The 21161-nt window shown below is 38.1% G+C and overlaps 3 protein-coding genes across 14 annotated transcripts in view; 1 reads left to right on the top strand and 2 right to left on the bottom strand.

The window, feature by feature from the left end:
- Nucleotides 1–11704, bottom strand: part of LOC117588537 (zinc metalloproteinase-disintegrin-like batroxstatin-3) — a 29357-nt gene extending 17653 nt beyond the window's left edge. For 3 of the 11 annotated variants that reach the window (XM_034279897.1, XM_034279896.1, XM_034279900.1), the window contains exons 1-18: nt 11054–11696; nt 6732–7553; nt 5698–5748; nt 5408–5556; nt 4675–4731; nt 4160–4233; nt 3989–4061; nt 3574–3720; nt 3145–3444; nt 2915–3084; nt 2683–2852; nt 2456–2619; nt 2216–2380; nt 1999–2143; nt 1753–1924; nt 1119–1238; nt 859–1036; nt 578–728 (exon numbers count right to left, since the gene is read on the bottom strand). In XM_034279897.1, coding sequence (XP_034135788.1) covers nt 578–728; nt 859–1036; nt 1119–1238; nt 1753–1924; nt 1999–2143; nt 2216–2380; nt 2456–2619; nt 2683–2852; nt 2915–3084; nt 3145–3444; nt 3574–3720; nt 3989–4061; nt 4160–4233; nt 4675–4731; nt 5408–5556; nt 5698–5748; nt 6732–6801 — 2356 coding nt within the window. In that variant the 5' untranslated portion in view covers nt 6802–7553; nt 11054–11696. Of the gene's footprint in view, nt 1–577; nt 729–858; nt 1037–1118; nt 1239–1752; nt 1925–1998; nt 2144–2215; nt 2381–2455; nt 2620–2682; nt 2853–2914; nt 3085–3144; nt 3445–3573; nt 3721–3988; nt 4062–4159; nt 4234–4674; nt 4732–5407; nt 5557–5697; nt 5749–6731; nt 7554–11053 lie in introns of all 11 variants that reach the window. The other 8 variants (XM_034279903.1, XM_034279904.1, XM_034279906.1 and 5 more) reach the window with 6 other exon arrangements.
- A 2093-nt stretch (nt 11705–13797) lies between these two features.
- LOC117588543 (platelet-activating factor acetylhydrolase IB subunit beta homolog) lies at nt 13798–14775 on the bottom strand. Its single transcript, XM_034279923.1, has 3 exons — nt 14643–14775; nt 14151–14587; nt 13798–14084 (listed from the first exon to the last, which is right to left on the bottom strand). The coding sequence occupies exons 2-3, from the start codon at nt 14544–14546 to the stop codon at nt 13803–13805; spliced, it is 678 nt and encodes a 225-aa protein (XP_034135814.1). The 5' UTR covers nt 14547–14587; nt 14643–14775; the 3' UTR covers nt 13798–13802.
- A 681-nt stretch (nt 14776–15456) lies between these two features.
- LOC117588542 (E3 ubiquitin-protein ligase RNF185) lies at nt 15457–18051 on the top strand. 2 transcript variants are annotated; one of them, XM_034279920.1, is made up of 4 exons: nt 15457–15583; nt 16653–17227; nt 17302–17468; nt 17536–18051. In XM_034279920.1, exons 2-4 carry the CDS (start codon nt 16671–16673, stop codon nt 17634–17636), a joined length of 825 nt encoding a protein of 274 aa, XP_034135811.1. In that variant the 5' UTR covers nt 15457–15583; nt 16653–16670; the 3' UTR covers nt 17637–18051. The 2 variants fall into 2 exon arrangements, with proteins under 2 accessions (XP_034135811.1, XP_034135812.1); XM_034279921.1 differs by having other exon boundaries at nt 15506–15583; nt 16656–17227.
- The last annotated feature ends 3110 nt before the right edge of the window (nt 18052–21161 follow it).

The raw sequence follows: 21161 nt of genomic DNA on the forward strand, positions 1-21161 counted from the left end.
CCCAAACCCAAAATCATGGGAAAAATGTGGAAAGTTAAACGAAAAGAGTAATTAATGAAATGAGGTTTACGGATCTCAGAACATTTGCATATTTATTAATAAGAGAAAAAGACTTAATATTGGTTTGGTTTCAAAAATCTTGTTATCTGGCTTCAATTTCTTTGCTGTTATAGGGACTATGGGTGGACGCTTGATTGGATCCCTTTTGGATCTAAATAATATTATCGCTGTTCATAGAGTTGCTTATAGAGAAAGCTTAGAGCATTAATCGGCATGATTACCATTGTCATACAAGTAATCAAACCGAATTTTATCATTTTCATTTCGAATTTGAATCGAATTAATTGTCATTTGTCACTGTGATTGAACCAGGGCATCGCAAGAGTGACTTGGTTTGGCTACACTACATTTGCTTTGTATCGACGGATATCTTAGACTAGTTTTGTGAGTACTGTTCGCATTGGATTGGATAAATATGATCAAGATATCTTAGTTAGTAAATGTCTCTCCCAGCTGGTGCAAGGTAAAGCAAATACGATGCTGAAAAATGTCGTTGACCTCGACGCCCCTCTCTTACCATATGGGGTTTCTTTCTTTTCCATTTTTATTGTATTCTCCGGTGTGGGCAATGCTTCGGTTGGCAGTGCTGTGGTAAGGAGAACGACAGAGCTGCAGTCTGTGCCACCCCAACCCATGTCGCAGAAGCAGCGATTTGTGTTAGTGCAGACCTGCAAGAACAAATGAAGAGTGCGGTCGTGAAATTCGCTTGCATTCAGAGCACATGTGGAAGACCCATTAATGTGTGTGGGTGCATACATATATGAGAGTGGGCGCTCTTTTTTTGTTGGTTAAACTTACGCCGTGTTCTGAGCACTCTTGACCCTGTTTATTTGTTGGGCACTTGGTTTGATCCACATGGGGAAAGAGACTGACACATGTTTGGTTTAGGCAAATTAAGTTGTCACCGCACGGTGTACCATCTTTGACTAGACCATGTTCAGGGTAGCTGTTGGAGCCTACTTGTCCGCTGGTTGCTCTGCAAAAAAACGAAAATAACGTAAAAGGATTTTGCTCCATCAATACCTGACATCCGCCTGGTCACTTTATCTGCTACGCACTTGCACTCGTACTCCAGTCCCTTGATCGATATAATAGTGCGGGAATAGAGTTGGTCGATGCCTTCGTTAACTGGTTGTCTTTCACCTTCTTTACATTGTAGAGTGCCGCACTGGACATTCCTGTCACGCAAAAAATAAATGTTAGCATTGCACAATTAGCAAACAAGTTTAAAATCATTGCATAGGCGGATTCTCCAAACCCGGAAAATCTTTCTTTAGTCTTTCGCTATTTTGTTTAGAAATTTAGAAATTTATGTTTATAAAAAAGACACTGAATCTGCTCTCAAACTTGTTAAAGTTTGGGAAACATTATGATTTAAATCTGTATACCGATGGCTTAACTAGTCAACAGACAAATAACACTCGAACGAATGGAAATTGTGTGTGTTTAAATTCGTCTTATTTTGATCTTTATATTACTTGCAATGCGACTGTCAGAGAAATTTCCATGTCCCTAAACAGACTAACGCAATTTTTCATACATAAAGAAGATAGAGATAGGCATACTAAGGGTCACAAATCAAACATAGTAATAACAAATATAATAAAATAAAGAGAACTCGATTACCGGCATGATGGCATCAAAAGTTATGGGTGATAGAATTCGCATCGATGGCGATCATTGATAACTTACTCTGGATCACACTTAATGTAATGTTCATTCGCATCACGGCCACAATGGCCATTGATTGAGCCCTTAGAATTAAATTGTTCGTAGCACTGGCGATCTGCGGCGGATCCCCCATATCCCCAAATTGCTTCACATTGCAAGCTTAGTGTAGGGCAGTAGCCCTGAAAACAGTAGCCTGAAAAATACAAATGTGGTTTCCAAATTTAGTTTTCAATGATTTAAAATTCTAGAATGCCAAAATGTACGCACCGGAGACGCCTGTTTTGGTGAGACCACACGGAGAGCCATTTTTCTTGTAGACATCAGAAGGACATTGACCGACTTCACCATCGCAGTATTCTGGAAGATCACACTCATTGTTTGAGTCTCTGCAAATGTAGTCCTTGGGCCGTAGCTGAAAACATTTAATGCAATTACATATAAGCAATCAGAATTAGCGGAGAAACATTATGTATGTGGTACATACGCGGCATTGTTCGCAGCAAGCGCCGCTGGCGCATTGTGCCTCAGATTTTAGCTTGCATGTTATTCCGTCGCAGCACGGATCCAGAGCACATTCTTCAAAGGTACCACAATCGCATTCTTCATCCTCTTCGACTATTTTGTTACCGCAGTTTCGACGCAATTCGATCTATTAAATGATAAATATATTCGGTTCTAGATACTCCCAATCATTTTAGTGAGTTAAAGTGCCTTTTCCGCTTACCTCATTTGGCTTGTTGAGCAAACACAGTCCGTGTCCCGTCCGTAATGCATCAATGTAATCTTTTTTACTGCACTCCGAAAATTTATACGGTTGGACATTCTCCTGTCCGACGATCGACTGCGCCATTATGCAGCCATGCCAGTCACGGCAAAAGCATTCCTCACCTTGAGCGAAACAATACAAATATTTGTTTTAATTGTACAAAATGAGAGAGCGACTCTGCTTACGTCCGTCGTCGTGTCCCATGCCGATATTATGGCCAATCATGTGAGCCATGGTGCCAGCAAGAAGGTGTGGCTCATATACGTTGACATCGACGCTGATGCCCACAGCCCTCGGTGTGCAAACAGTTTCAGGAACAGCCATCCCAGCCTCCCCGCCCGAAAACGTTTCACCACTAAGGAATGGAAATGAATTAATATAAGTTCCTACTACTACTATATTCAATATATCGCTTACGTTAGTAACTGAGTGGTGTCTCTCTCGACTTGGAACAAATTTCTTGATGTGTAATCATTAAAGTTGGATATTGCCTTGCCAATGTCCTTGCTTCCATCGATGACAGCCTGGTTTTTTCCCCATGTCTCAATGTAAACCACCGACACCCGAGTATTCAGTGTGCGGAAATACTGTTAATTTTGAAATTAGATTATTCGGATGATCGATTAAAACGGAGTAAAACTACTTACCAGATCAGCTATATTGGCAACCTGTATTGCGTCGTGAATAACCTCAGCCCGCGTGCTGCCGTTGCGCTTGTCAAACATTGCCTTGTCAACGATAATTGCTGTTTCAATGTATTTGGTGGCCTCCCGCACATCCCGCTTACTGCGCACTGCGTGGTTCTGCAGAATCTCATCCACCACATCCGCAACGCCCACCGACAAGTGTTTGGTGCGACGAGACAACCTCCATGAGTCGAGGTTACCTGAATTGGCGCATCCCTTGTTTGCTTTCGTACGCGCTTCGAAAATGACATGCGGATGTTTCTGCCAGTTCACGAATGGGTGATCAAAAGACAAAGGTTCAAGTTTACAGCCATAATTACAAATTCAGTTACAAATACGCTCCATTTTGGAGTTTTTATGCATAATTCTGTGGTTTGGTGCCTTACTTACAGATAGATCGCCACCATAAAACGGATGAATGACGAAGGTTTCGTTTCCAATGTGTATGACGCCGCTTACTCCGTTGCAAGTATGAAAGGCAGCGCTAGCACCCGGATAGTCCTTCACTGTCCCGTGGTAATAGCAATGTTCAATATCCTGAAGAAGAAAAAACAAAAGCATTCATTTAACTTATTATGAATATTATGCAATAAAAATATAAATGAAAGACATTTTCCATTGAGTTCATTTGTAAAACGCTTTAAAGCTTCGCCACAAAATATAGACACCTGTTTTAGACTATGTTTTTGGACTGTTTTTGGATGTATGTACTAAATGTACCAAATGTTCTCACATGCCGAACACTGCATCCATAAAGTATGGTAGTTCCACTGAACTGAGTCATGAGATTCGAATTTTAACTCACATGCCGGTTTCCGTCGACAAGATATCCTCCAACGTGGTAGTGCTTTTGTTGTATATTTGGTGAAAGAAGTTGTCTGTAAAAAATATGCAAACAGTTCCAATAAGTAAGACCTTCTTTAAAAAAAACTCTTAAATTGGTAAATATGCCACATAAGAGGTGATGGTAACTTACGAGTTAAGCTCTAGGTCCAGGCGAAATTTATGATTAAAGGCCTTAATAAGAAGCGAAGTGCGATGGAAATGTTTCTGCAAGTTTAAAGAAATTTATACATTAATAAAACAACACGATACAATTGTTCACTCATTAAATCAAACAAAACCAACTAAGTTTTTAATATTTATTAATGTCACTCAATTTGATTCAGTGTTATATTATGAGTCCTAACACTAAATTTGGTTACTCTAGCTCTTAGAGTTTAAAAGAGCCAGGAGTCAAACGAGACAGGCAGACGAACGGACAGACAGACATGGCTATAACGGATTCGGCCTTAGATGCTATTTTGATGATGCTGTCACTAATCTAATACATCCCTTTTGCTCTCCGAGTATCCGCAAAGTATTTAAAACTCGACAAAAAATATTAGGTCCCATATGTACTGAGTAGTTACGTGGCTTTAGACGCGCCTCACAGTGTTTCCACATGCAAACAATTTTGCGCCATAGTGATATTAAATAGAACGAATTTACCTTTGTTCTGCCTCTGTTGAATCCACTGTCATCATGCTGACGAGGACGTTGCCCCGGCTGAAAAAATGAAAACTGTGATTAAAATATGAATGAAGATGAGAATCGGTTTCGTAGGCGATGTCAAAACAGTTGAGTTGCACCACATCCAGTGCAGAAGCTCAGCACAAAAAAAAAAAGTGTGAATCTCTTATTCACCTTCTTCTTTAAACTGATATATTACTTTAAATCGTGAAAGCGACTCGACATATAATGAAGGAGTTCCATGGAATATATTTGAAACCATTCCTTTTGGGAAACTGTTTTACAAATTCCGACTGGGGTATCCGTGCTGGATCGCTGCGTTCTTCGCTTATTTCTGAGGCTACATTTCGATCTCAACAAAGCTCACTCGAAGAGTTGAAGGCGTGTACTAGATTTATGCTCGAAGTGGATGCATGTAACGTACAGAAGGAAACGTTTCCGACTCCATACAAGATACATATTTATTCTTGATCAGTAGGTGATCAAAAGGTGAGTCCATATAGCTTTGTCTGGCTGTTCGGCTGTTAGCTCGCAAAGATCCCACATAGAGCGGCTCAGAATCTGAGTACAGAGCTGGGAACTCCGTCAGGGCTAGGTGAATACACCGAAAAATGACGAACCGCACTCGAAAATTGAGTTCGAAAGTATAATAAATAAAATACATATAAGACATAATTACTTTTATAATATTTCGCTTATGATGATTGCGTACCTTTGAGGGACTGACTTCACGTGTTGATATTCCCATCTTCTCGTGATGGCGCAGCTGAACAGGATATATTATTTGGTAGTAATGTCCACCGATGCGACGAACCAACTCTTGATTTTGCCTGTATTCCTTAAGTAACCGTTCCACTTCACCTACAAAATAATAAATAAAGTGGTAAGATGATGCTCAAAATGTTTCCTTAAGCTTTCATTAAATAACAAATCGAACACGAACAATGTATATTGATGAGTAGTTCTATAGTTTTAATCTGAGTAACGTCGATACAAACTTACCAACGGGACTTTCTTCATTCCAAAAAGAATCGTCTAGAGTATAATCTGCCTCTGTAAAAAAATATGAATACAAGTTGTCAAAATTGCATTTTCTGTTTTGTTTTCGGTGTTTAAAGGAAATAGATGACTGGGATCCTTTATCCTAGGAAAAATCCTACTGCATTAATGTGGAAACAGCGTGGAACTTATTAGAAAAGTCCGTGGGTCAGTTGGAGAGTGTTCCCCTCCTCGATTCATGCATGGTCAGTATGCCGATTCTTGGCCTAATCACAGTTGGTTCGTCAATTTCGGGAAGTGGAGCACATTTTTGAGTTGATCGCTGGGGCAACAAGGAAGGCGCTGAACTGAGAGGAACACTACGTCAACTTTATTTTACTCGCTTGCCCCTCAGGGAAATATTCTGCTTGCTCTTGTGGAGGGACTCTCTGGACGTAGACATACAGGTACAACTATGGTGCGAAGTGTGCATCGTTTTTAGCTATTCGAAGTATGCATCAACAAGCCATGAATGAATCTTTTTCGAACCCATCGGTTTCGGACACCATTTAAAAGGACTTCTACGTGGACGACATGGTAGCTGGATTCGATTCCGAAAAGGAAGTGCTGGAGATTACATGTGCGTCAAACCAAGGAACCAAGGAGGATCAAAGATATAATGGAAGACTTGGCACAAGATGTAAATGCATTCCCTGTTCATCTTCTGTCATGGCATTGTGTGTTACTCATTCTATATGTTTATTTGCTGGATGCAGAACCATAGGGTTTCAGAATCCAAACGCTTTGCCGAATTTTATTTGCAACGGTAAAGCGTAGGAATTCTAAAACACTACAATATGCGCGTTGTCTATATATTTTTGTACATATACTTCTTAGGCATCGTCTCACAACCTTCCTAGATATACATAAGTACCGCTTTGAGTTTCGATATGAATTGATTGTTATAGCTACAATGATGGGCAATCCAACGGCAGGTTGCATTCTCTTCTTTTAGTGTAAACATTTGTAGGAAAAGTAAAGAAAGTGGAGCTACTTACCGCCAGCGGATGTGGCCAAGGCGCACAGCTGGGCAATGATGAGGATCAAGTAGGTGATGGTTATCCACATTATGCAGCTTCAATATTGTGTTCTAATTAGTGGGCGTCGACGTCAACGTCTGTGTTAGCGTCAATGCTAAGTCTTGGTCGTCCTCTCCTCGTTTTGTTTAAGGTTATTCTCCTTGATTCTCTTTTTATTCTCGCTCTCGAGGATATTTACCAAAAGGTACTCTCACGCATCCAAACTTTAATTGGTACATTTGAAACAATCAAAAATTAATTATGCATCTTAATAGCTCAAGTATGCTTTTGTTGCGGTAGTTGCACTTTGGATAACAATCTACTGCTCCTATTGGCACATTGGTGACACTCAACTCTACGTTTTTTCTGTAGGTCAGGTTGTGTGGCAGTGGATGGCTATGGCTGTGATGAAGATTTGATTTCCGTTTTTAGCAGAGACTGTGTCTAGGCTCTTGTATGCATAAGGGTACAGCTGAAATTGTAGCTTCATTGCGCTGAGCTGAGCTGAGCTGAGCAAGGCACTCTTTAGTTTCCTCACCGTAGCTATTGCATTTACTCACTCACTGGTTCGATTCACTCATTCAATCAAGCTCTTTCTTGGCCTCCGATTCAGCTCTGATCTGTATCTGTATCTGTATAAATAATGTCCAACCCGGTACAATCACAGTGATATTATTATCACTTTTACTTATACAAATTTATAACGCTCAATTTGGGAAAGTTTACCCGACATAAGTGTTTGAGTTAAGTTGCATGAAAATCTGTATCTGAATTTGATGTTTTCAATTTCCTAGAAACGACCTGAAACAAAACAAATAAGATAAGAAGCAACATTATAATGTGAAAAATAAATAAGAGAATAATTTCTAAAATTTCAAAATGATCTGGTCTGTTTTTTGTTCTTACAGCTATAATTATTCTTTGAGGAGCACTTACGAAGGAAACAAAGAAGCAAGAGTCCATAAATATTTATATACTCGTATTTGTATATCTATAGAAAGCCGTTGCAAGAGCACAAGTGATGCGGCGCTAGTCAGATGTTCAGATGGAACTCTGTACACCGACAGTATGCAGCGGCGTCACTGATGCCAGCGCTGACAATGTCAATTTGCGCAAATTAATCAAGGACATGAATTAGGCGTAGCACAGCGGCGCACAGTGGTGTGATTACTCAACAAAAAGCGTTGAAAAACGACTAGCAAATTAAACTCGGATAGGTACACTGCTCAAACAATACGTTTTAGCTCAACAGTTTACCGACAGCTATTCGTATTTATAAGCGAAATCATAAGCGACGTTTACGAGTATAAAGTCCACCTATAAAAAGAAGATGTCAACACTTGCTATGTTGCACGACCTTGGCTAGCCTTAGTTTGAATCTCGATAGCGAAAATGTTACAAAATTACCGCTGAAATTTTTAGTCGAAATTGCTCTAAATTGATTTTATTGAATTTTGAAGTGCCACAAAAGTTGTGCCGAATTTTGATATGATTTTTTGGGAAACCAGCCACTGTGCGGTGGCAGCGAAATTGTCAAAAGAGATCAAATTAATGGACTAGACCGTTTATATAATTAATATTCATTTATGAGGCTTGCAATGAAGCGGATTGGCCGATGACTGGCTGTACATGCAGGTCTAGGGGGACTTCCACCACGTACCCGTGCGGTAAATGGGTATGCCCTCTTATAGTTTCTGTGTGCAACATGTTTAACATATTTAATTTTTATCCAGTTTGGCCAGTCATTAATTCGTGAAGAAGATGGGCTCAGTGCATATATATTCACATACAGACAGACCATAAACTTATGTCATAGGTAAAGATTATATGTCTGTGTTTGTTTAGACTCTATACTACTCCTCTCTTTACTATGGAGAGGATGCAGGTGCTTTCTTCTGTGTACTTAAATACACTCTAAGCTCTGGCACATTTTGGTACCCATTACTCGTGTTTCATTCCAAGAAATATATTCAAAAACTTTTCGAGATTAATGTTAACTAGTAAGTTCAAATGTTCGTATTCGGTAAACAATTGTCACTGTTATATTTTTAGCTGGAAATATGAAGAAGCAATTCCGCAAACATCTATAATAATATTTGATATTTAGATATTTCGATTTTGGCCATAAGTTCTTCGAACGCAGTCACCATACACCAGACATTGTGAAGGGCTGAAAAGATATCGAGGTGCAGATAATCCATAATCTGCTGCTTCAACGATGTGCGACCACTAAAACCAGAAGCCGTTCCTTCTGCAGTCAGGACTCTGCTGGCAGCTAACTTGCTGCTCGAGACCTGCACAGTTATGTTGTGCTTCTGACTACAGGCTGTTGTTCACATTAAAAATTGGCCTGGCGTTTTACTTCCTTGTCGTACTATCCTAGATTCTGGATACCAATTGCATCTACGCCTTTCTCAACTCACACAGCTAGAAAGAATTGGGAAATCGAGAAATGTTTGCATGCTGGTTTAAGTACGAAGGAGATTGTGAGTACTGTGTTCGACTGCCATTAAAGCATAGTGCTGATCGCCTCTGATGGCAAGCTCACCGAAATTTCACAAATTAAATCAAATCCCTATTGGATTGGTGATTGGGAAACACTAGCAGCGAAAAATTAAGACAGAATGAAGAAGTAATTTTGCAATTACCTCTTCCTGCGCTTAAGAGGCGCTGTCAAGAAGAAATATGCAGATGACTGATGTGGCTAACCACTGCAAACAGAAAAAAGATTTCAAAGTTGGGACTGAGCGACGCGTCTTACAAAGTTACCCCTGCGTAATTTTGTTTCCAACTTAGCAAATGAAAGCATTCTGCGAAGAGTGTCTAGAAAACTGTTCAGAAAACATGCCTTGATTGTAGAATATGGTCAAGAATTTAAAATCATTGCAAAATTGTAAACTGAATTACTTGCTATATATGTACATGCATACATATATGTACATACATATGTACATAAACTACCGGCCTAGCGCTGGATGATGGATGGGCTGGGCTTGAAAACGGCTGTTCACGAGGGACCTCTGACAACGAAGAACACTTTAGTGGTGAATTCGGGCGTTAAACTTCTCAATAAACAAAGATATTTTAACAAGTATTGCTAACCTGCTCACTGCGTTTGGAGCAGTTTGGGGAGTGATTCAACCTCTGCCAAAAACGCCCATTTGAAATGGAATTATCTACCTTGGGCAGCCCTTTTTTGAGCGTTTTTCTGCAAGCGCATGTTTATTTGATTCATCGGCTTTTGCCACGTCTTTTTGGCGGAGGCCCCACAGTGCGACTATGGGAATGCAGTGCGAGCCCGAAAAGAGAGCAAATACGGCAGATTTACTTTTTAAAGAGGAATAGGGGGATGAACGTGTACATAGCTGTACATTCTCTACGCTCTTGACGGCGCAGTTTCAAAAAATGAAGCTGGGTGCCACAGCGAAAACCAAAGCGTAAGTGGTTATATATACTGGATGCGTCGACGTCAGCGCCAACGCCAACACTGACGCATGCTCAGACTTGGGACACTTGTGGAAAAAGTGACTAGAGCATTTATAACTACAGCGGTGAGCAAAATGAAATGCAGAGCTCGAAACTCGGAAGACAATCGATCCGAGACAATTAATACAATCGAATCTCTCTCGAGAAACCTTGTCCAGCACTTGCATGAAAACCCAAAGTTCGTTACAGAATCTATTCATATGTATCGCACTTGTCCCGTGGTCATGCGCAGCTTGCCTCGCCTCGTTCTGTCGTTGCGGGTCACCCATAAGTTGACAAGACTGTGTGATAGCCAAGTAAGTCTACATATCTACATACATACATATATGTATGTAACCGACTATGTATGCTCCACTACATGTATGTGCATATGTATATATGCATTCATTTGGATGTATGAAAAGAAGAAAAAAACATACATCTACATAGATATGCAGATATAATGGATTACATTTCGATTCATATTCGCATAAATATTGTACACATAATTCATCTTTATGCATTCATACATATATACATATGTATTTGAAACCGTTCAACTATGAAACAGTGTCTCCATTTCTGTTTGTTGACCGTAGGCGTCAGCGACAAGCGACATTTGTATGTATGTGTTTTGCACATGTGTATGTACGTAAGTATGTACAGACAAATGTATACCTTTGGCATGGCCATGTGTATTGGAATTTTATAAAAACACTTTTTTCACTGTGAACATGCAAATGTACATCTACATACATACATATGTACATATGTATGCAGAGAGTTGGTTGGGTTGTGTATGGGAATTTGTGTATTTGGATAGTTATTTTACTTACATTTGCATAGGCAGCTTAGGTTCCTCAATTCTCTCAGTATTTATTCCGAGCTAGATTCTAATTGATAATGAATTATTCTAATTTAGTATTTGCAAAATTTTGCTGAACTTCTTCATGAACACACTCTGTTTCTTATTTGGGCAAACAGTGAAAAAATATTCAAAAAATTCTCCAAAATATGATATTATTCGCTTTTGTTTACTTTTTTATTTATTTGATTATGTTGAATACAAAATTTAATAGCCGATTGCTGGTCGCTTATTCGGTTGATCGAATTTTTGATGGCGAATTTGTAAGGGCGAGGAAAGACTTATACACCGTATTTCATTTCACATAATGTCTTCCAGATAACCGTTGGCAGAGCAGCATTTACGTAAATAACGTGTAATTTTCTTTTTTGCGAAGTCATTCAAATTTATTTTGCTGCGTTGCTTTTACATTCCCCTTTTTTTCGTACTCCGACTTTGAATCCAGTTAAAATTTTTTCAGCGTCTCCAATTGAGGAATTTCTTGATTTGTGCTTCTAACTGTATTATTTGTTATCCCTCTTGCGGTTGCTTTTGCCGTCAGTCGGCCCCGGTCTCGTTACCACGTTCCGTGATGGCAAACAACGTTCTTAAACTCTCGCATACGTCTGACGACTTGCGATTGTTAACGACAGTTCCATCCTAGCTGCAGGACGCAGACGCAGAAAGAGAGGAACCGATGCAGGCATCGTTGTTAATATTGCTCTTTAGTTTTTGGCGAGAGTCTGAAACGTCACCTCAGCACTCTCGCGCATTCGGCCTCAGGACACAGCCCAAAAAGATTCCCTCCTAATATTATCTCACTTAACGCCCACCGAACACATTGAAAATCCGTCACTTTTCCTAGCCACACCGCCAGCGTTTCGTTTCCTATTTTAAAATCAGTTTTCCATCCAATCTACAGAGTCCAGCCAGTCCAAGAAAAATCTGTTTTGGTTTCAGAACAATGCAATTTGAAATGTATGGATGTATAAATACTCTTGGCGCTGCCCTTAAGAGCACATATGTATGTGCTGTTTTTTTTCTCTAAAGGGTATTATGATCTCGACCAGAAATTTAAGACGAAGAGATGAAACCAATTCGTGGTACTATACACATTCATACTTACATATTTACATGCGAATGTGCATACATATGTATGTGACCTCTCCTCTGAGTAAAGTGTGTTATCGACCAAAATCACCTTTCGAAAAAAACAGTGATTAAAGTTTTGCATTGCAGAACCCTTCATTGGCCGTTAACAATTTTCGTGATTATATGTATAATCGTCCGAGTACCGCTTTAATTATTATAAACAAACTTTGTTGTAAAATGCAAAGGAGGAAACTTCAAGCGAACTCCAAATTTACCAAACTCAAATTCTCAAATCGCTTTCCAAAGGGATTCTTGCAGAACATTTGGCATTCAGAAGAAGTGTCTTTAAAACAGGGCCTAGTCAGACATTTTCGGCGTTTAAAAATCGTTGATCACTCCATTATTTTTAGATAGTTGGGAACAAAAAGATCATATTCAATTTGGGGACCTTCGATATTTTGAGTGCTCAACAACTCTGTTGGGTAGGGCGACGTGTGAAAGCTCGAATTGTGGTATTAAAGAGCAATCCTTATTGTGAATCCGGTCAAAAAATAGTTACTTAACACTTGGAATTCATCATTCTACCTTTCTCTATTTCAAAAATGTTGAGATTTAACTAGTTTTTGTTCCGCAGCTTCCGACAAAACAGGCGACCAGTTGATTTGAAATTCGTTGCAAAACAAATTTGTGGCATTTGGCTCGCTTTAAAACACCCATGCCTTCGATTTTCGTGCACATTTTTATTCATACAGATGATATGATACCTACATGTATATGTACATGCCTATAGACAGAATAAAGAAATTCATTTGCACCTAATTTGGACACCTCATTCTTATTCTCACTATCGCTCGCACACTCTTCCTCGTGCAGAGTGCGTCCTCTGGCGGAGAAGAAAGAACTAGCCAACAAGATTTTAAGTGACGAATTAAAGCGCGTCTCAGTATGTGCCCTCTCGTTATAACTTCATTCGTGTAAGCATTAATGGAAACTCGTTAGGATATATATACACTGCCCTCTTACTTACAAGATTGACCGGTTATAGTAGGTATTACATCCGTTAATATTTATTTCGCTGATACACTTTAGACTGATCAGGTTGTTCGGATATAAAACATTTAACCGTACGCTATGACAATTATACATTAATCTAATACGTAGGTATAATGTATAAGAAGGCTCAAAAATCGTTTATTTTATATCACTCAGTCTGTACTTAATCTGAGCTATGACCGCGTGAGTAACTTCTGTATTCAGCGCATACAAATATTTACTTTACTCAATTAATTATAATATTATTGCTATAATGTTTTTGGGAATGTTTGCCATTGGTAGGCTATGGTATGTATATGCATGAAGGTATGGATGTAAATAATATCTACATTTAAAAATTCAGATCTTGAGTGCCTTATCTATGCCGCGACTGTATGCATGTGAAGTGAACAAAATGAAGACTATAAATTAATTTTGGGATATGGTGTTATTTTGCAATGTTTTTAATCGGTTAAGAAAACTTGGTTGATTTTTGGATAGTTTTATCAGCTCCACACTGAATGCTTCATACGATTTGGGTACATAGCTAAATTTGTGTTCCGTTTAATATCGTTGAGATTTGTGTTCGTACATTAGTCCATTTTATGCCACTTTTCCTATTCCGATGGAGTTAGATCGCGTTCCAGCTCATTTTCGTTAAGGATTTGCGAAAGCAATTCGTAAAGCGGCTCGAGAATTTTTTTGGCTCCGGTATTCGTAAGGTTCTTATAGTCAAACATATCGTGGTGACTTATGGTACCGTCACCCTGTACCAAACCCTTGTCGATGGCAACTGTCTGTACGCGATCCATGCCCTTAGTCATCTCTTTAACCAATTCGTTAATTTTGGCATTTTTGTCGCGAAGTTTATTAGGTTGTTGACCTCTTGGGAGCAGAGACTGCATGTAAGTAATGGGTATTATGGTCATTTATATTTCATATGGATGGAACGGCAGGAGACTTACAGGAAGTATGACATAGGCACCGTTGAGTTTCTGGCGTATTTTGGCAACATTTGCGAGAATACCTTCTGCTACTTCGTCAGCACTGCTGTTGACATTGTTGGTACCAACGTGCAGAACAACTATTTTCGGATTAACATTGTCCAACGCTCCATTTTCGATACGCCATAGAACATGTTCGGTGCAATCGTCTCGTATACTGAAGTTGAGGCAATGCAATGGTGCAAAATACTGATTCCATGTCTCCGTATCTTGTAGCGTCTCAAATATGCAATCTCCTATAAAAATTACGTCGGGATCTTTTTCGCGGCAATCGGAAATAAACCGACGATGAATGCTATGCCAGCGTTTGTCACCATCATCGTCGGGAACGGGTGTGGGCAATACGCATGAATTCATATTCGTATCCTGATGTTCTGCCTTCAACGCAGCTCTTCGTACTGAAAACCAAAGGAACTTGAGGAATATAAACGTTGCTTGCTTTATCATTTGTACCTGGAATTTTCAATTTCAAAATTTGTGTCTCCTGAAGCGGACGCAAATGAAAAATTTCAACATAAAGAATAATTAACAAAACGGCGTCGTTTGTATATGGGCCACTGCATTAATTGATTGAACATAAAATATATCGATACCGCTGCAGTAATTTATCGAACTGTAATGTATAAAATATATGCCCTCTGTACACTGAGCACCTCCATATGGGACGGTGGAATTTTAACACAGATGTGGAACACCGATTCACATTTGCACATGTATAAATTTAAAAATTTTGCGATTATCTTGGCTATGATGTGTATTGAATTTATGATGAACGATATTTATATATATAATAACGAAAATTATATTGCAAAGTCTCGAAACAGTTTTTTATAAGTTTGAAAGGAATTTTTGTTTTCCGCGGTGCTGAATACAGATCTTAAGCTAAACGTTTTGGTACATTTTTTTATAGTTTTGTTATATGATTTATAATACTCATATCTATGGAAAAACGACCCTCTTTGTCTCCTTCCCACAGATATGGCTTTACTCAATGATCTTGAATCCACTCACGGTTTAGCATTTAGCGCGCACAATAAACACAATTAATTCGGTGATCGAAGTGATCAGTAGATCGAACGATGAAGGATTATATTTTGACTTCAATTTCAGACTTTTTGTATTTTTGTTTTTATATTTTGCAAAATATTTATGTTTATTTTCATCAGTTCTGTTTCCCATCGTCCCACATTTATGTACTCAGAGTGCAGTGCTAGTAGACACACCTGATGCAAGTCGAATGTATAAAATATGTAAATATCGATATCGAACACCGATACATCGATAAAATCGATTGTACTCCAGCTCTACTTTGGACGTGTGACCGATCAAATTTTGCTACGTCAATTGAAAATTTTAATAAAATAATAATACGTTATTTCTTTCGACCATTTTATGTACGTAAAAATCGTAGCTTAATATTAAAAAACTGAACATATCCGCTGTGTATATGTTTATTTAGGATAACCGTTCGTGTATATTTACGTGTACATATTATTAAATTGCTATACATTTGAAAACAAACCCAGAATGAATAAGGAAATACAAAATATACTGGCTGAGTAGCAATGTTTTTTACAGGAATGTTTTTATTCCTATCTTTCTAAAGGCATTTAATTACAAATTACCAACATTTATTTGTGGACTCTGAGTGATTAAAGTCTACAATGCCAATGTAAACATACATTATGTACAAAGTACATTATTGTGAGTAACTTTGGTTGAGCAGGATAACTTTATATTAGGACATTCACTTATAAAAGCCAAATGCAATGACGCAGAGTAAACTTGTGCATACAATGTACATGTGTTATACTTTTATAACGTTCTTAATCTTTGGCAAAGTGCGCATTAGCTTACAGACATATGTACATATACTATGTAAATATGTATAATCTTTACGTACGTACATATGTGCATACATATGTTATTTTATAACTTTGAAACCTTTTTCAGTAAACAAGGCACATACTTATGTATGTGCATATGAACATACAGTAAGCAAACATATTAGGGCGTACGAATAATACCACTCTAGTTCAGGGCTGAACGCCTATAACTTAGTAGACGGTTAACGTAAACAGAAAAAATTAGTTCCATATCAAAAATCAACCAAGCTACACATCATCATACAAAAATAGTTGAATTTTCTAATTAACAACTGGTTGTGCTTGCACACATACAAACGTACATTCCTCAGTTGTAGGTAAATCCGGTATTTAGAATTGGGATGGAGTTAAATAGATTATTTTTTGATGCACTACATTCAATGTATCTTAGATTTCCATCTAGTTTTCCGGGTTATACATGTCGTATTTCCTAATTTGTGGGGTTTTACCTAATTGACACCTTTGCACAAGTTTTTCAAATAAATATAGAGAGTATCTTTAGTATCTTAGTTCTGAAAACAGAAAATTCAATTATATTTTGTAATATTTTAAATCTAACTTATTACTTAATTAAAAGTAGAAGCTTGGTTCAAGCATGGAAACGCCAAAACTGGCGACAGTGCCGGAGCACGGCAACCTATCATACACTGGGAGCAGCAACGTCAACAGTACGGAAGCAGCCACAGAGCAAGCAAACAATGAACAACATACCAATTCTGCAGCTCATATGCGACCGTGTGGAAGGTCAGCGCTGACAGTTTCGGAGGAAGAAGGGGCTACTACCAGTACGTCGTACTCATTTACGGGCAGTTCGCTTGCTGGTGGAAATATTGCTGATTTGAATAAATCTGTAGATGCTGGGTCTGCTCAGTCTGAGCCTGGCTTAAATGCCGAAACCAAGGATGCAACTGGCAGCAGTTCTAACGATAAGGAACATGCCGAAGAGTCGCTTTACGAGTGTAACATATGCTTGGACACTGCAAAAGATGCCGTGGTTAGCATGTGTGGGCATTTGTTCTGTTGGCCCTGCCTACACCAGTGGCTATTGACGCGCCCAAGTCGCAAGCTCTGCCCAGTATGCAAGGCTGCAGTTGACAAAGATAAAGTCATACCACTTTATGGACGAAATAGCACGCGCCAAGAAGATCCTCGGTGAGTAAAACTGCAACTAAAACAGTAAATTAACAAAAATTTAACAATCATACTGGATTCTCCACTTTTTATAGGAACAAAGTTCCCCCACGACCTGCTGGTCTCCGCACCGAGCCAGAGCCGGCGCCTGGTTTTCCTGGCTTTGGATTTGGCGATGGCTTTCACATGTCCTTTGGCATTGGCGCTTTTCCCTTTGGTTTTATTACATCTTCACTTAATTTTGGCGAACCGCGTCCGGCTGGTGAGTTCGTTTCCCATTTATATATTCCCATTTGCTTCATTTTCCTCCGTCTCTCTCAAACTTTTAGCTGCTAATCGCGGCACCACGCAATACGAGGACGAACAGACACTTTCCAAGCTGTTTCTTTATTTGGCCTTCCTGTGCATCGGTTGGCTACTCTTTGCATAAAAATATGCCGAAGCAGCCGTAAATGAGGATGACAAACACCAGCATTGACATTGAAGCGCTAAGAAAAATCGCAAAAGCAAACAATAAAGAGCAGTTCCAACGGCGAAATTTAAGCAATTACGAAACTAGTATACAACAGTGCAATGGACATGGACTCCGCTGAGCCAAAAAGGTTATGATGCGATCAAATCACAAGAAACATTTAGCGTCCTGAATGAAAAACAAAAAAGACACCAAATGGGCTTAGTTTCGACTCAACGCCATTCTCAGAGAACCCACGTGTGGCCTCCCAATATTAATCCAAAACCCATTCTTTCTGTATGCTCCTGGAACGCCTTTACATATTAATAACCAGAAATTAGTTGTACAAAAAAAGATATATGGAAATACATGCATAACTAAATGACAACATTTAGCAACTGTGAAATATCTAAATAAATGTTTGTGGCGGCCGGGGGCTTTATTTTATCCCTGGATACCCGATAATAAGGAGTATAGTAAGGTCTATGGCTCTGGCAGCCAAGATCCTGAGGGTTTTCAGTGGTGCAATTCTAGCGTTCGAATCGCTGTAATGCACAAGGGTAATCGAGTGTGATGGTTGACGAAATGGAAGGTTTTTGTAAAATTTATCTACTACGGTAGGATGGCAGTCTCTCTGTCCGGATGTACTGCAGCCACCATACACTACAATCGGACGAACAAGAAAGAGATAGAAGATCTTCGTCATATAGGGATCATTACTGTGGTGAGAACGGATTGCATTAAATGTCCTTGTACTGGACACAAAGCTTCACAAAAGAGTGTGCAAAGTTTGGGGCCTCAATAGCTACCCTGTGGTATTCCATAGGTAACCATGACAGGTGGCCTAGTTCTTAGAGAGCCATAAGAGCTAGATCAACCATATTGTTTCATCAAAACGAGTCTCACAATGTTTCACTTGTTTTTTGTAAGGCTGTGCTATGGTAGTGGGTTACCATAACTACTAGAACGCCAATCTTGAATGAACAAATAATATGCGGAAACTGACCTATTCATTTCCCTTCCCTTACACCACTAGAAAAGGATAGGATGTCAAAAACAATCAATGATGTGTACACAAAGTTCGTTCCTATACCACTAAGTATAACTCACGGATAGAATTAAACTTAAAGCCATATATTTAAAATATTCACAGTTGCTTTATTGCATAGGCTTACTATTAATAGGTCACAAAATAAGCTGAAAAGATCAGATTCTTCAGTGATTGATATTTCAAAAGTAAAAGTTGTATTCTTTAATTATGTTAAAATTTTTATTAATGCATTTCAGTGTAAAAATTAAAATGACACATATTTTCTTACGTAAATTTCACATGATTCTTTTTTTTATTATATTTTTTGTTTGATGCTTGCATTTTGTTTAATGACAAGTAAAAAAAATATATCTACATGTACAATCAATTATACCATTATAATTTAAATTTGATTTTTTTAATATTTTCACTGTCTATCCTTTGTTTTATTTATTGCTAAATCTAGTTATAAACGTACTAATAAATAATTTATGAAACTATATTTTTTGTTGCAATTTTCATGATTTGAATTTTTTCCCAATTTTTCATCTATTCTACACGATACGAAATTTCTCAGCAAACTCCCCACTTTTTGCAATTACGCCCTTTATTCTCTTTTTCCAAGTCTGCTTTAACGTATTGAGCACCAGTGAAAGAAACGCAACTCAAACATTAAGGAACCTTCAGTAACGGTATTATACATACATACGTACATATGTACGTGGAACATTTACATGTACATAAGCATTTATTCGTGTAAATCACCGGAAAAGTTTTACTTTTAAACGATTTCGAAATATTTTAATGCAAAAATTTGGTTAAAACTTAATTGGTTAAGGTGAACGAGGTGTTTAAAAATCTTCAGAGGGTGGACATTTTGAGCAACTCATTAAATTGCTAAATTCTATAAAACAAATTTGTGTGACACTGCTAAAAAAAACGAGAAGGGGCGTGTGAGACGCTTCTTACGTGTCACAACTTTTATACCCGGCACTCAGTACTACATCTGCACCTTAGCGGTGTTTTGTCAAATTTAACATCTGTCATCTGTCATCTACATCTACAACACTTCTCACACCAACACGCTCCTTTAGCTCGCCCCCCTTCCGTAGACCCACACACTGCAGACTCGCAGCACAGGCAGTGGCCGCACACAGCAGAAGCAAAGTGTGCGGTGTGAGCATACAGAAGTCTGGATGCAAGATTTGGTGGCTCTAGCTCTTATAGTCTCTGAGTACTAGGCGCTCATCAGGAAGGACAGACGGACGGACAGACAGACATGGCTCAATCGACTCGGCTATTGATGCTGATCAAGAATATATATACTTTATGGGGTCGGAAACGTTTCCTTCTGTGTGTTGAATACTTTGTGCACAAATACAATATACCCTATTTACTCTTGGAGTACCGGGTATAAAAACCAATTTGTAATTCCGACTGCAAGGCTGAATCGATACTAATATACATGAATATATATATACATGCATATGTACATATACATATGTCTGAATGTAAGTATATAAATATGTAGATATGTATGTATATACATATGTATATTTACATCCGTAGATTTCATACTGATTGCTTCTTAGAGCTGTACTACATTCTCAGCAGCTTTAGTTAGAAAGGGCTTTCCGAAATGAATATAAAACTAAGTTCTTAGTAATTGTTGTTTATACTGCATGGGTATTTCTTTGTATGCGTTATCTTGATATTATCTAAATAGCATAATCAGATTCTTAAGAAAAATGAGATTTGTAAGCATACGGAATCGAAGAAATCAATTCACAATGTGTGAACTGTTAATAGGTGCATAAATACATACAATAGAGTCTCGCAAATTAGAACTGTAAAAAATTCGAACTATCCAGAAATTAGAACTTCTCATTTCAATGTATTACACTGAATTAAAGTAAACAAATGACCAACAAAAATTACTTCACAAAATACATGTTGAAAAAGAAAACTGAATTTTCAATTTAAAAGATAATTTAATTTTAAGAATTTAGAAAAACCTGAGGATCAAAGCTGTTCTTATTTATGTGATTCTACTGTATTTAGTTAATCTTCCATTGAAAATACATTAATTGAAAAAAAGGCGGAAAAGTTTGCTTTGCTGAGAAATTTTCTCATAGAACAAGGCTTTGGCCCTCCTGCTGTGCCCATTTAATTCAAATTGGCCTTTTACCGATGGATTGTGTAATACTTTTCTTATGTTAGGCACTATTTTATTCAATTAATATAAGGTTTCTTTTTATCTCTGGTCTTAATCAGTTGTATAGTATTACAATATCTATATTCATGGTGTAAGCATGTGTTTTTTACTCGGTACACGTTTTTTAAATTATTTAATTGTTATTTTTTTTTGTTTTTTTGCAACAGTGAGTTTCTCATTGGTTATTTATGTTATTTTTACGTTTTATTATTATTATTATTATTGTTACTGCTTAGCTAAGCTCTCGAAAAATGTACAT

Source organism: Drosophila guanche, unplaced genomic scaffold (genome assembly GCF_900245975.1).
Source record: "Drosophila guanche unplaced genomic scaffold, DGUA_6, whole genome shotgun sequence".
In the NCBI taxonomy this organism is placed as follows: Eukaryota; Metazoa; Arthropoda; class Insecta; order Diptera; family Drosophilidae; genus Drosophila; species Drosophila guanche.